We start from the raw sequence: 15,868 nt of genomic DNA, 5'->3' as shown, positions 1-15,868 counted from the left end.
ATTAGATATTAGATTATAAGTATTTTCATAATATTTGCAAATTTTTTCAAATTTTATAGCGAATAAATTTGATAATATAAACGGTCAAGTACCAACTCATTTTTTGTCTACAAAGTACAAACTCTTTCATATTACCATACTATAATCAATTCGCAATATATCGTGGGGGTATAGCGAATAAATTTCTTAACAGACTTGATAGAGTAGACTTTTAACATATGGGTTTTAATTAGGAGTTTTCAAATAAATTAGAAAAACTTAAAAAACTTGTATATATAAAGATATTTAAGTAAAAGTTTTTTTTACGAGAATTTTTTAGGTTCTTGTAGAACAGTAGTACCTCAATCCTTACCCCAGTTTTATTTATTTGTGGGACAAATTCTTGGACTCGTAGAAATTTTGTAAGTTTCCGTTATTCATGATCTAGATAAAACAGTCATCCCTATCCGAACAAATATAAAAAGCAAGAGACAGGAACAAAAGAGGTATGCAATCTCTCTAAGAAAAAGTCTTCATACATATTCTCTTATTGACTTGAGCATCGGAGTGCCTTTGCAGGTACCCACCTTTCCCACTCTTCTTCGGCCGACGAAGTTTGGATCGCGCCTTAGGAGTTTGCCGACCTTACCAGAAGGACGACTTATACCTCGGCTCAAGCTGGTAAGAACATTATGTATTTAACTAAAAAAGATAAAAATTGATGTAACATTTATAATTATTGTATGTTAATTAAAACATTTTGTTTTATAAATCATAAATAAATTGAAATCTCTTCATTTTTAATCAACTGACCACTTCTCTTTACTTGGATTAAAAAAATGATTGAAATATATTGAAGTTACAAAAATTATAAAATTATCCTTGAATTAATTGATTAATTCCTCGGTGTAAATATTGATCTACTTATTCTCTTTTAGTAGCTTGGCATTATTATAGAAGGTCATTGGATTATATTCTAATAAGGGGTGACTAAAAAATTTGTTACATTAATTTACTAAAATAGATAGTATTTATATATGCAATTTCGCTAGAGAATCAACAATAGCATAGTCAATAATAAGTCAACAAAAATTTTTGAATTGTATTTCATACTAATTAATTATTATTAATTAATAATTATTTAAATTTTAATTTTTAAAAGATATAAAATTAATGATTATTAATTATCTCTTCTTACTCTAATTTATCTTTTACCATTTATTACGTAAATTTTAATTTTTTTTTCTAAAAAAATGTCCAAATTCTAGAAAAAATTCCAAAATATAAGATAAAGAATCATTCAAATAAATCCTAAGAAAAAAACAAACAAAACATAAGAAAAAGAATCATCCAAATCCTAAAGAAAAAAACATACAAAACATAAAAAAAAATCATCCAAAACTAATAAAAAAAATCTTCCAAATCCTAAATAAAAAATAAAAAAACGCATTAACTAAAATAAAACAAAAAAAAAAGCATTCATTAGTAAGAGTTACAGAAAAACCTCCACTTGTATTGAAAAAAAAAAAAATTGAAACAGCATCTTCTTTCTCCCACATCATACCTTGAAAACAAATTGAATTGCAACTTCACACTCAAATGTTCATTACCTTCCATTGAATTATTATCACTCGCATCAACCAACGGGCTATTCAATCCACATCCCAAAATTGATTGCTCCATGGACGAATGCTTTCTATCGGAAGTCGTACACTGCAACATCGACTTCTTTGTGTACAACAGCTCGGCGGGAAGAACTCTCTAACCACCACGAACAACTTCGGTCAAAGATGCAGCTGCGTGGTGGTCCTTGCAGCAGAAGGTGATTAAGCAATGAACAACAATGGCATCCCGATGACAAACGATAACGCTAATGGCGGCAAGAACGGCGGAGCACGGCGGAGGTGGACATTCGGTGGTCACGCGGCATGCTGATTTTTGCAGCGGAACATAATCAAGTAATGAACAACAATAGAACCCCGATCATTAACAGTAACGCAAAAGGTGGCAGGAACAACGTAACACAGGGGAGGTGGGATTTGGTATTCACGTTGTTGAGAACGTCGGCAGAATGAATCAAGCACAATAACATACTTAATATGTGAAAAGAAGAGTCCTAATAGGTCCGTGAATCATGTTTCAATTAGACCGTTAATTATAAATCTAATTTTTTTTAAAATAATCATTAATGAGAATGGTTTAAATTAATAAATTAAAATTATTATAATTAATTGAATTATTCAAATTGGCTGATTAGAGAATTGATTTCTTATACTTTTTCTTATACCTGGGGTATTAATATGAGTCTAACCTACAATTTCATTAAGGAACGAGTCTTACATGAGATTGGGTTAGGAAAAGTTGCTCCAATAGTAGCAAAACTAATACGTATGGCTGGTCTTATTCACATATGTTAGACTTACTTGTATATGGGTATTTATAGTTTATATTCAACCTGGAGAGCAAGTTGAATGTTTTTTTGCTATTTCGATTATCACCTTAGTGGATAACTAATTCTAATATGGGGTAATTTTTACTCTTTTAAGATTATATATGGAAGAGAGATTGAGATGAAAAGACAGAAATTAAATTAAGTCTTTGTATTATATTTAATATAAAATATACTAAATTGAGTTATGTCTTAGTATTATATTTAATTTAATATAAATATGGAGATTAAGGGATAGATTTGGAATTTGAAAATTTAAATAAGAATATTTTTGAAAAAAAAATATTATTAAAATTTTAGTCTCTTATATCTCCACTTTTTAAAAATATTAAAGAGATTGAAATTTTATGTCTTGAGACTGATATTTTAATTCTAATATTTAACCACCAAATATAGTAATGAATCCCAGTCTTTTAGTCTCAATTCCAATTTTTAAAAACAAATGCTACCTAAAGGAATAACCAAGTCATCTTTAAGAAATAACTAAGTCTATTCTATGGTAAATATTTCAATACTAGAATATTTTTTTAAAATCTAATCTCATATAAAATCTGCTTAAAACCTTTGCTGATTCAGATATTAGAGTCCCTTGTAGATATCTCACTGCAGTCTATATGAGTACATCGGATAAACAATCGTTTCGACAAATAAATCAGAACTCTCACCTAAAGATATTTAAATTTCACGTCAAACCCAAATTCACTTTATTTTCAAACTAGGCAATTAATTAAAACAAAAGAAATAATACAAATGTTTTATTATTAATTATATTTAACCTAGTATGGGTTGGGAGATTTTTTCTTTTATTAATATTGGATCGAAATTAGTGTAATCTATTAAAATAGCCAAAAAATTGTGTTTAATGCCGTTGTGAAAATTTTTGATAACTACAGAAAAACGTCATTGCTGTTTTTTCATCCACGTCATTATCGTCTTCGACAAAACGTCGGCGACATTTTGCATAAAACGTCAATTTGCACAAAACGTCAATGATATTTTCTGTGCATGGCTAACACGTGATTGACGGATTCTCTCTTTTTAGTGTGAAATTTTTTCACCCTAACAACTATATTCTCTTTTTCATTTCTTCTTCTTCTCTTTTTAACTCTACAAAACGACTCTCTTCTATTATTGTTATTTTTATCCCACCAAAACAAATAAATTTGCCAAAAATAAATAAAATGGCAGCACCATACTCATCAGTCACTACAACTAACCAAAGCCATTCAGATAAATACTTGTATGCGTTAGTTATTGTTTTTATTTTTATTTTTTTTACTGAAAGTGTGAAAACATTTTTTAAAAAATAGTGTAAGGTTTTGTTGTTAATTTTGTTGTTAATAGTAAGTTAATTAATTGTTAGGGCATTAGTATAGGTGTGTGTTAGTGTTAGGGTTAGTTCTAGTAAATTAATTATTGTTAGTGACTTAGTATTAGTGTTATTTAAAATAATTCTTTTCAAAAATAAGATTATTTATGTATTAAATAGTTGATTATTATTAATGTTTGATCTTTATTATTGGTGATAGATAAAAAATATTCTTTGTACACTAGTTTATTCAGTCACATGCATTATTTGAAATTGACCGAAACTATTAAATACTAGTACATACTATCTGTACAAAATATTTATGATTTTCTTTTGCCTTTGATGATCTACACTTTAAAAAAATATACTTTTAAATTTTTTATATGTTATTAAAAGAGGAACAATAAATCAACAATAATACATGGATTTTTACATAAAAAGCTTATGCCTTTATATGTAGGAGGTAAAATCTAATCATTGTAGTATATTTTTAAACGAATATAACCCTCCATTTTATACACTTATCACACTCACTCACAAACTTTTTTCATTCTCTAAATTGAGAATATTTTGTAGAACAAAACTCTCATTACTCTATTTCTATGTAGCACAAAATTCTCATACTCTATTTTTACGTTTTAGCACAATCTAACATTTTTTTTATAATTAATTTTATATTTTTTTATTTCTTTTAGCACAAAATATCGCTGCCATTTTTACAAAACGTCATTTATGTTTTTACTTTTTTTTGCAGTACGTTAACAACGTTTTTACTGAAAAATATTTTAAAACTATGCCTTCAAACAAAATATCACTGAGATTCTTTTTTGCGTCAATTAAAAAAATAATTAACATACAATACATTGTTGACGTTTTGTACATAGTAAAATTAAAAAAACGCAATATCACTGACAGAAGGACTAATTTGACTTACATTTTATCTTTAAGGGAATAATTTGATTAAAAAAATCATTCGAGGATGAAAATGAAGATCGCGTGATCTTTTAGGGACGAATTTGAGTATTAACCCTAAAATCATTCAGGTAAAATACTTGTATGCGTTGGTTATTGCTTTTATTTTTTTATTTTCACTGAAAGTGTGAAAACATTTTTTAAAAAATAGTGTAAGGTTTTGTTGTTAATTTTGTTGTTAATAGTAAGTTAATTAATTGTTAGTAGTAGTACGGGCATTAGTATAGGTGTGTGTTACTCTTAAGGTTAGTTCTAGTAAATTAATTATTGTTAGTGACTTAGTGTTAGTATTATTTAAAATAATTATTTTCAAAAATAAGATTATTTATGTATTAAATAGTTGATTATTATTAATGTTTGATCTTTGTTATTGATGATAGATAAAAAATATCTTTTGTACATTAGTTTTATCAGTCACATGCATTATTTGAAATTGGTCGAAACTATCAAATACTAGTACATGTTCTTTGTACAAAATATTTATAACTTTCTTTTGTCTTTGATGATCTACACTTTGAAAAAATATACTCTTAAATCTTTTATATGTTATTAAAAGAGAAATAACAAATCAACAATAATACATAAATTTTTACATAAAAAGCTTATGTCTTCATATGTAGGAGGTAAATCTAATTATTGTAGTATATTTTTAAACTAATATAACCCTCTATTTTATACACTCATCACACTCATTCACAAACGTTTTTGACTCTCTAAATTGAGAATATTCTCTAAAACAAAACTCTTACTCTATTTTTATGTAGAACAAAACTCTTATACTCTATTTTTACGTTTTAGCACAATCTAACACTTTTTTTATAGTTAATTTTATATTTTTTTATTCCTCTTAGCACAAAATATCGCAGCCATTTTTACAAAATATCATTCACGTTTTTACTTTTTTTTGCAGTACATCAACGACGTTTTTACCGAAAAATATTTTAAAAATATGCTTTTAATTTTTAAACAAAACATTACTGACATTTTTTTTTGCGTCAATTAAAAAAATAATTAACATACAATACATTGTTGACGTTTTGTACATAGTAAAATTAAAAAAACGCAATATCACTGAATATCACACAAAGATTTATAATATAGAAAAAAATGAACCATATGTTGAAAAAACCTATTTTATTTAATAAACTTAAAAAAAAAATTAATGATCAGTTAGACATAAATTAGACGGAGTATTTGGTAGGAAAGAGATCCTATAAGAAGGGACAATCCTTTTCGTGCAAAACGTGTGATTTTTTATTTTATTTATTATTCTTTATTTACCCCAAAGAAGTGTGAACAGAACTTATAGTGCCAAGTTGGGGAGGTGGACGACCTCAAGCGAGTCAATGTTCTTTCTGCATGTTTCTTTTATTTTATTTTATTGTTCGGAAATTGGATACGTTTGTTGAGAGAAATTGATTAGTCACTTTCCTTGCTTTTTCTCCCTTTTTTGTAATTTCTTACTAATATAAATTGTTTCCTTTTCCTAACTTCTCTTTGTTCAACCTCATTATTCATTATTCATTAACACAGAACAGAGGCCAAAAAAAAAGGAAGAAAAAGCAAAAAAAAAAAAAAATAGTGAAGAATGGAGAAAGCTATTCAAAGGCAGAAGGTGCTGCTTGAACATCTTCAACCCAGTTCCACGAACTCATCGTTTTCAATTCAACACAATCAATCAACTGATCTCACTGTAAGCTTATGTCTAAATGAATATATAATTCTTTCACTTCAATATTTTATTTTGTTTAGCGTTGTGTCTTTTGCATGTAATGAATGATTTTTGAATTTTTGGTTATTTGTTTCTGTCTGAGAAAGCATATTTGATCTTAAAATTTTAAAAATGTAATTTGAATTAAACTATATGTGTATATTGTTCATATTTTCATAGTAATATATAGTTAACTAACATAACTCCCATACCCATTTTTTCATGTTAGGCTTCAATATGTGCTGCTGGGAATTATGCTTTTGGGCAACCAGGTGTACCTAGAGATGATGATGTGGTGATTGTAGCGTAAGAATTATGAATCCCAATCTTTTTTGTATTTTTCACTCCTGATATAATAATTTTATTGATGGGATTGTTAAACTTTTTGACTTGAGTTTCACTTGAATGCCAGTGCATACCGAACTGCCATTTGCAAAGCAAAGCGTGGCGGCTTCAAGGATACCCTTCCGGATGATCTACTTGCCTCAGTTTTGAAGGTGAAACCTAGAATCTTTTCAAATAAGGAAAATAATGAAACAAACATTTTCGAGTAGGAAAATGAAAACAATTTAGGGGTATGTTTGGTTGTTGCCTGGATGTAAAAATTGGGTGTACATTTTCATGGATGAATTTTGTGTGTAAAACTATACATGGAACTTATCCATGAAAAATTCCATCATTTTTTTGTCCCCAACCAAACGTACCCTTAGTGAACATTTATAATGGTTAATGAATTGAAATTATCTATCTCGAAATGGTTTGGTTCAAAATGATCTCGAGATTCATTTCTTGTTTGGTAGTACTTTTGGTTTGATATAAGTTCTTATTTGTGGTTTCCATGTAGGCTGTAATAGAGAAAACAAATGTTGACCCAATTGAAGTAGGAGATATAGTAGTTGGTACAGTACTCGGACCCGGATCAGAGAGAGCAATTGAGTGCAGAATGGCAGCCTTTTATGCAGGTTTCCCCGGTATGTTTCTGAGAACTGATTGTGTTAGTTTTAGCTTAGCCATAAGAACTGATGGAAAAGGATGATGATTCATATGAAGTTTCTTACTGACTTCACTGAATGTAGTTGACTTCTATGTGATTTAACTAATGCTTGAATTTAGTAAGTATTTTAGTTTAATTTCCGATATATGACTCATTCCGTTCGATTTTCAATCAGAGGTGGTACCTCTTCGAACAGTGAATAGACAATGTTCATCAGGACTTCAAGCTGTTGCTGATGTTGCCACTTATATAAGAGCCGGGGTTTATGATATTGGTAAGAATGAATCCAGACTGTATGAAATGAATGTGATGGTTTTTTCGGTTTACGGCCTAATTGTCCTGTGATTGACACAGGCATCGGAGCTGGATTGGAGAGTATGTCACAGGATAACATTTCAACGATTCGCACTGGCAACCCAAAGGTATAGTGGAGTTGTGTTTTTCAAATTCATATTTTGTTTGCCCTTTGAAACATAGTTTATTCAGTTTTTTATTTTCTTTTTTATTGTTCTAACAGCTAGACACATTTAAACAAGCCCGTGATTGTCTTCTTCCAATGGGAATCACTTCTGAGAATGTTGCAAAGCGTTATGGCGTGACAAGGCAGGAGCAAGATGAGGCAGCTGTGAGTATGAGAACTGTATTTAATATGCTTAGAATCTTTCAGAAGATTAACTTAATGTACAAACACCTTTAATTTCCGTAATTAGGTTGAGTCTCACAAGCGTGCTGCAGCTGCAAGAGAATCTGGTAAATTCAAAGATGAAATTATACCAGTTTCTACCAAGGTAAGTGCCAACTTCCAATGTAAGCTTCATTGCAGATTTTGAAATGTTATAGTACTATTGTACTAAACTATTAATGGTTTTTTCTGTAGATTGTGGATCCAAAAACCGGAGAGGAGAAGAAAATTATAGTTTCGGCTGATGATGGTATCCGGCCTAACTCAAATTTGATGGATCTAGCAAAGCTAAAGCCTGCATTCCAGAAAGATGGTTCAACAACAGCAGGTGCTGAAGAAATCTGTTAATGTTAAGTTTGTTACAGTTTAAATTTCTTTTCACATTTTTGTTCTCAGTTCTTATTTTTAATTTCAGGTAATGCTAGCCAAGTTAGTGATGGTGCCGCAGCAGTTCTCCTCATGAAGAGAAGAGTAGCCGTGCAAAAGGGGCTTCCGATTATTGGAACCTTCAGGTACACAATAATCACGCAGAACAAGTAATTTTGTTATTAGTGGTATTACAAGTCAAATATGAGGATCTTGAAACAGTTCAGCATATATTGTTTCCCTATAGTGCAGGTTTTATAATATCTGAATTCCACATTAATATATAGAAGCAGCATTTTAAGCTCTTAATTTGATTCTGCTCATTTAATTCCAAAGATGTCTACTAGATAGGTTACTTGAAGTATTCATTTCACAAATGAGTATAATTGTATTTAATTTTCTTAGCATCCTATATTCAATTATTGTAGGAGTTTTGCTGCTGTTGGAGTAGACCCTGCTGTTATGGGAGTTGGCCCGGCATTTGCTATTCCAGCTGCAGTGAAATCTGCTGGTCTTGAACTTCGTGACATTGACTTGTTTGAAATCAATGAGGTACTGGTTTTACCAGTTGAAAATGCTAACCTAGAAGAACTATTTCTTTTACATTTAAGCAATTCAATGTTAATGAATCGTATACTGAGAAATATAATGTTACGCAGGCATTTGCATCTCAGTTTGTTTATTCCTGCAAGAAATTGGGACTTGATCGTAACAAGGTCAATGTAAATGGTGGTGCTATTGCTCTAGGTCATCCTTTGGGCGCTACAGGTAACAATGAGATACTTTTATAGAAGCCTCCTCAAATTTACAGTCGATAGGTTAAATTTATTGAACATTTGTCAGCTGATGCTGTCTTTGATATTCTTGGAATTGGCGTGTTTACTCATGCTACCATTTTGTGCCAGGTGCACGCTGTGTTGCAACTCTATTGAATGAGATGAAGCGTCGTGGCAATCGATTTGGTGTAATCTCAATGTGCATAGGTGAGTTCTTCTATTGGCTTTCTTTCTTCAACTCAAATGCTAGAGAACCTGTTGACCACTTAGGAGAAAAAATATAAACATATAGATCAGTTCTATTGTTTCAAGTCACCTGAACAGAAAATTCGTTTTCGATGAGAACTATATCATTAATGATGGTAGGTTAGTTGTGGAAATTCATTCAAGGTACATTTGGCGAAATGGTCAAATTTGAAAGCGGCTGTTGTATGCTGTTGCTGTGTTGCACTTTGTTAGTCTAGCTTATGTATAGCTGCTACATGTCATAAAACGTTTGAGCTGTCAAGTAGAGAGGTACAGGAATGGTTATATATTTGTTGGTTGAAAGAATGTTCATATCTTATGCCTGTCTTTGTTCCAAACAGAGGCAGTGTGGTAAATTAGACAGCATATTTATTTATCTCTTGAAAAAGGTTGTTTTTGGATTGGTGAAGATAGGAAGCAGAATAAAACATGTCTTTTCCAATATTTGTGTTTGAACTTCAATGTGTCTCTGGAAGTTCATTGCTTGTCTTCTATTTGTCCCAAGACATTTTAAAGGTAAATAACACTGAAATCTGTTATGTGAGGTGATTATAGCCGCAATTAGGTCCATGCAATTTACACAATTTTAAATGCAAACTAAGAGAAGAAAACAAACAAATTATTGCTACATGCTTGTGTGAGTTTAAGATGGTTTCATGTCCTTGCTTGGTGACACACTAACATCATTGAAATGTGCACAATTTCAGGGTCAGGTATGGGAGCTGCTGCTGTATTTGAAAGGGAGTATTGAAGATTTGTGCAAGTTTAGTCATTATGTTCTTGATATTACATGATTTGAAGTGTTGTCATTTTGAATTAGGTTATGATCGGAAGGTTAAAACACGGGAGAGAAAAAGAGTAAAAGAGAATGGAATTTGTTATGGCAAAAATAATTAAATAAATATGCCCTTTGATTTGTCACGGCCATATAACTGTAATGTTGAAATTGTGTCCTAGCTTAAAACGCTTTTTATTTTTATTNTAAAGAGTACATATAGATAAGTAGCAGTAGCAATTTAGCATACGACATTCAGTCTGCTAAAAAGAGAATCTTGAAGTTTTTTATGGCATAGAGAAGCGTGAATGGTATGTGGGTTAGTAAATGAATGTACAAAGTGGAAATATGGAAATTCATACTTATCATTGTTAATCAGTGTTTTGCACCTAAAGATCGTTTTCGTGAGCATTAATGTAGAGTAAGGATACATAATAGTTATTAACATTAAGAACATACTCTATATAAAATACTAACATTAAGTTATTTTTAATAACTTAACCTCTATAATTTTATTTATACAATATTTTTAATTATATATTTATTAAATCTAAAATTACTCACTTATTTCAACAATAATTAAAAAATATGAAATATCCAAAATGTATTTCTATATTTAAAGTTTGTAAATATTATCGTCGTCCTCAAATAAGTTTTGCAAGCTACGATTAAAATCTAAATCTAATCGACTTTTATAAGATCATTCTCTATAATGAAATCAAAAGTTAGAGCGGCTCAAAGAGAATGCTGTTAGGATTTGGTTGAATTAGTCCCACATTGCTTAGGATAGCAAATGGAGTGGGTGGCCTAGGCTATAAATATGAGGCTAAGTTCTCCATATTTTTTGCACCAGTCGGAAACACTTAAAACTTGTATCTGACTTTTCTTTTCCTCTATACTCCTTGATTAGAGAATGTTGTGAGGTGTAGTTAAATATTTGCTTTGAGAGTGTGGGTGTACTGGGGTGCCAGTGTTAGAGAGAAAGAAGTCTATGTGTTGTAACAATTTTCACATAGTGATATTCTCTGGTTGTCATTTGACAACGGCCGTGGTTTTTTTCTCCAGTAATTGGGGTTTTCCACGTTAAATTCTTGTGTTGTGATTGTGTCTATTTTATTTCTCTGTGAAAGGTATTTTCTCAAGGGGGAATAGTGTATTATTCCCAACATGTGGTATCAGAGCTTCGGTTCGGTGGGATTTATTCTTAGTATGCTCTGTGGTTGCATCCTAGTCTGACCTTCCACATCAGAAAAGAATTTTGTCCTGTGGCTTGAGGTTGATCTTTGGTTGCTGTTGTTGTTGCTGGAAGGCAGTGTGACACTGTGAGAGTGCAGTTTGGAAATGTTCTGGCTAAGGAAAGACTTGGTATTTAAGTGTGTCCGTTGTGACCCACCTCTCTTTCCTGGGGACCCTTCCTAGTGTACGGTCTACAGTTGAGTTATACTATTCCAGTATACGGTTGCAACAATGTCAGGATATTCAAGTGCTGTGAAGCTTGAAATAGAGAAATTTGATGGAAGAATTAATTTTGGCTTGTGGCAAATACAAGTCAAGGATGTGTTGATACAATCAGGTTTGCACAAGGCGTTGAAGGAGAAGATCTCTGGTATGAAAGATGATGTTCTCTAGAAGATAAGAAGTATCCTCATGGTATTGCCGCACTGCCATGGATAAGGATAAGTTGTGGCAATCGGGTCCACAATTGCACACGGGCATTGGTTGGTGTTGAGATGCAAGGTGTGTGGCGGAGTTATGTCGATGGCTGAAGAACTTCTAGGAGAAGCCAATTTGGAAGTTGCACCATGAATTTTCAGCAAGGTTTCGATCTGTACCAAGGCGAAATGCTTGGAGTGGTCTAATTCCAAGTGAGTATACTTTCATGGTGGAGTATGATAGTTCTCTGAACTATGATTGTCGGTATAGACAATGGCAGCAAAGAATTGTCGGTGTTGACTATGAAAGTTGAAGATGTGTGACTATTTCAATCAAGGTGGAGATTGTTAGGATTTGGTTGAATTAGTCCCACATTGCTTAGGATAGCAAATGGAGTGGGTGACCTAGGCTATAAATATGAGGCTAAGTTCTCCATATTTTTTGCACCAGTCGGAAACACTTAAAGCTTGTATCTGACTTTTCTTTTCCTCTATACTCCTTGATTAGAGAATGTTGTGAGGTGTAGCTAAATATTTGCTTTGAGAGTGTGGGTGTACTGGGGTGCCGGTGTTAGAGAGAAAGAAGTCTATGTGTTGTAACAATTTTCACATAGTGATATTCTCTGGTTGTCATTTGACAACGGCCGTGGTTTTTTTCTCCAGTAATTCGGGTTTTTCACGTTAAATTCTTATGTTGTGATTGTGTCTATTTTATTTCTCTGTGAAAGGTATTTTCTCAAGGGGGAATGGTGTATTATTCCCAACAAATGCCCTTATGACAACAGATTGTCATACAACATCAAATATGAAATCTAATCAATCGTTGGTAACATGTCTTCGAAGGTAGCCACTATTTATGAAAGCTCTTGAATGTTGTGTATAAAAATATTGTTGAGATCTATTTTGATGGTGATGGTAGTTAGATGGCATAAAATTAAATATCCATTAGGTTAAGGGATAAATAAGTCCCTGACCTTTTAACTCGGGGATATTTTTTCCCTGACCATTGAAAAATACTTTTAAATCCCTGACCTTCACAAAAATTAGATGGATGAGTCCCTCCGTCCAAATGCCTCCGTCAGACTCAACGAAAAAGTCTGACGTGGCTCCCGTTCTGATGACTTGGCGTCATAGATACACACGTGGACTAATGAGTCAACAGGATAGTTTCAAAAATTGGATAAATAAGTCCCTCAACCCTAAAACTATGTCGTTTTCCGTTTGGCCCTAAATGGCCATTTTTCTTCCTCCTCCTCTTCTGTAAGGGCCCGCTTCGAGAAGATGATTAGAGAAGCTTAGGACCCCGTCTGCACCGCCCTTGAGGCCGCCGACGGCGGGGCCAACTTCAAGGAGGATGTTTGGTCCAAGCCCGGCGGCGGTGGCGGCATCAGCAGGGTTCTCCAGGACGGGGCCATTTGGGAGAAGGCTGGAGTTAATGTCTCCGTTGTTTACGACATCATGCCACCAGAAGCTTAACGCGCTGCAAAAGCTGCCGCTTCTCCTGACCAGAAGGCTGGTCCTATCCCGTTCTTCGTCACTGGAATCAGCTCCGTAAGTGTTTCCCCCATTCAATTCTTTTCGATTTCAGATGGAATGGGAAATGACATCAACCTTTTTCAGGTTTTGCATCCGAAGAACCCATTTGCCCCAACCTTGCAGATTATGATTTTCCATCCTTATTTCGGAGCTGTTTCTCATACCATTATTACTACTGTTGTCTGTTATATAGCTCAAAATCTTACTTATGCCAATTTCTAAGGTTATTGTCTTGCAAATAAGTATCTGCATAAATTTGTTGCTACTGACTGTGTAACCCTGTTGCATTCTACAGATGCTCCCGGAGCACCTAGGCAGTGGTGGTTAGGGGGGGACTGACTTGACTCCTGCTTACATTTTTGAGGAGGATGTTAAACACTTCCATTCGGTATATTCTCAATGCAAAAATATTAGTTCATGACATTTTTGTGATTTAGATTTAGAATTTTAGGGAGACAACAAGTCAAGTAAAACACTAATGAACCATAGTTCTGGTGTTTTAAAATGGCACTTCACATTCATGTATTGCTTCTTATGTTTTTTTTATAGATAGATTTGAAGTGTTGGATCCTGAATCTGATTCCTATAGCTAGTTTCTTTTCGTAAATAAGGCATCTAAAACAACCTTCTTTAGTAGGTTAAAAGAAAAAAGAGTGAGCTTATTGTTGTTGAAACAAGAGCAACTTGGAGGGCTGCCAATGACTTATACTCAGGTAAATGGGAATCTCTTCAAGTGAATCAATTATTAGATTTAGGCTTTGTAGGATATGCTTACACTTGGTCTAACAATCAGGTTGGGGAAGCAAATATTCAAGAAAGGCTAGATAGAGCAGTGGCAATAATAAATTGGAAGAAAGCATTCCTAGAAGAAGTGGTAAAGCATTTTCAAAGATACAGATCAGACCATTGTCCAATCCTAATCGATGTTCATGGGGAGAGCTTAAATTTGAAGAGGCCATATATTTTCAGATTCGAAGAATGTGGCTTAGAGACTCTGAATGCAAAGAGATTATCAAAAGAAGTTGGACTGTGAACTATGATCAGATTGAAGAGAAACTAGAAAAGTGCAGCAAAGCATTGCAAGAATGGAGAAAAGAGAAATTTGGGGAGCTTCTGAAACAAATAAAGGAAAACAAGAACTCATATGACAACTTATATCTCACTCACAAATTGAAGAAACAATTCTGAATTTGAAAAGGGCACAGGCAGACTTAGACGAACTCTTCTATCAAGAAGATATTAAATGGGCCCAAAGATCTCGTGCGAATTTGTTGAAAGCGGAGAACAAAAACACTCGATTTTTTCATCAGCAGGCATCTCAACAAAGAAGGAATAAAACTGAAAGAATCACTGATGACGAAGGAAATCTCTATAAAGAAGACGAGAAACAGAGTATATGGTTCTCCCTCTTCGACAGCAAATGCACACCGGAACCTTCTCAGTTTGGATGGTGATTTTTTTGGAGGGAGAAACAGAGTATTTCTGGGTTTGATCTTTGGTCTTCTTTAGGGTTTAATGTAATTCTGTAAAAGCTCTGTGGGTGTAATAGGCATTGTACACAAGAAAATGGATGAGAGTGTATATAAGGGGCAGCACACAAAACGACGTCGTTTTGAGTGACAGGGACTTATGTGTCCCTTTTTCAAAAGCTCCATCCCACTAACGTGCCATGTGAGAACGCCGTTAAGCCAGGTAAGCAGAGGGGGAGCTAGGTCAGCCTTTTCCGTTGGGTCTGACGGTGACTTATGGACAGAAGGACTGATCCATCTAATTTTTAGAGATGTCAGGGACTTAAAAGCATTTTCTAATGGTTAAAGATAAAAATATCCACAAGTTAAAAAGTTAGAGACTAATTTATCCTTTTCTCTATTGATTATGCAGATAGAACACGAGTAAAATCTGCTGGTTTAGATACACAGTTAAAATGTTACCATAGTTCAAGTATTTGATCAAGGCTTTGGTCGTGCAAGTGTGTAAAAAAAACTGTGCGGCTCGTGTTGATGATACGCCACTTCGTAATTCGTATATATGATAGAAGGTTCGTAGTCATAAGTAATAAGCTCCTCCTCTATCAATAATTTTTCTTGATGGACCCAAGCCTCAATCTGATTAGAAAGAATGTCAATCCAATTTTCATAATTAGGCCCCTTAAATTTCTATTGTGGTTATCTTTGAGGTCCACAAGATTTTCAGGCGCATTGAGACCACCCAAGTTGATGCATTATTCGATTAGATGGATACCACTCAACAATTTTAAAGAAATTAATATTTTGTCTAAATACTAAATTATCTTTTTGAAACATAAAAAAATTTAGATAATACTAAAAATCTAACTAATATCTTTTACTAAAGTCTATTATTATTTTAAATATTACGATTATATAAATTTTTTTTATAATAAGCTAAAAGACAACATTACTT

At 32.8% G+C, this 15,868-nt stretch overlaps 1 protein-coding gene and 1 pseudogene across 1 annotated transcript; both read left to right on the top strand.

The window, feature by feature from the left end:
- On the top strand, positions 6,125-10,449 carry LOC107625546 (3-ketoacyl-CoA thiolase 2, peroxisomal). The gene is made up of 14 exons (XM_016328208.2): positions 6,125-6,402; positions 6,650-6,726; positions 6,833-6,917; positions 7,265-7,391; positions 7,590-7,688; positions 7,769-7,836; positions 7,932-8,039; positions 8,125-8,202; positions 8,292-8,424; positions 8,512-8,608; positions 8,891-9,014; positions 9,122-9,230; positions 9,368-9,445; positions 10,192-10,449. The coding sequence occupies exons 1-14, from the start codon at positions 6,298-6,300 to the stop codon at positions 10,233-10,235; spliced, it is 1,332 nt and encodes a 443-aa protein (XP_016183694.1). The 5' UTR covers positions 6,125-6,297; the 3' UTR covers positions 10,236-10,449.
- On the top strand, positions 13,118-13,998 carry LOC110269260 (annotated as a pseudogene).

The sequence above is a fragment of the Arachis ipaensis genome, chromosome B02 (assembly GCF_000816755.2).
Source record: "Arachis ipaensis cultivar K30076 chromosome B02, Araip1.1, whole genome shotgun sequence".
Classification (NCBI taxonomy): domain Eukaryota; kingdom Viridiplantae; phylum Streptophyta; class Magnoliopsida; order Fabales; family Fabaceae; genus Arachis; species Arachis ipaensis.
This window is presented reverse-complemented; position numbering and strand designations above follow the sequence as displayed.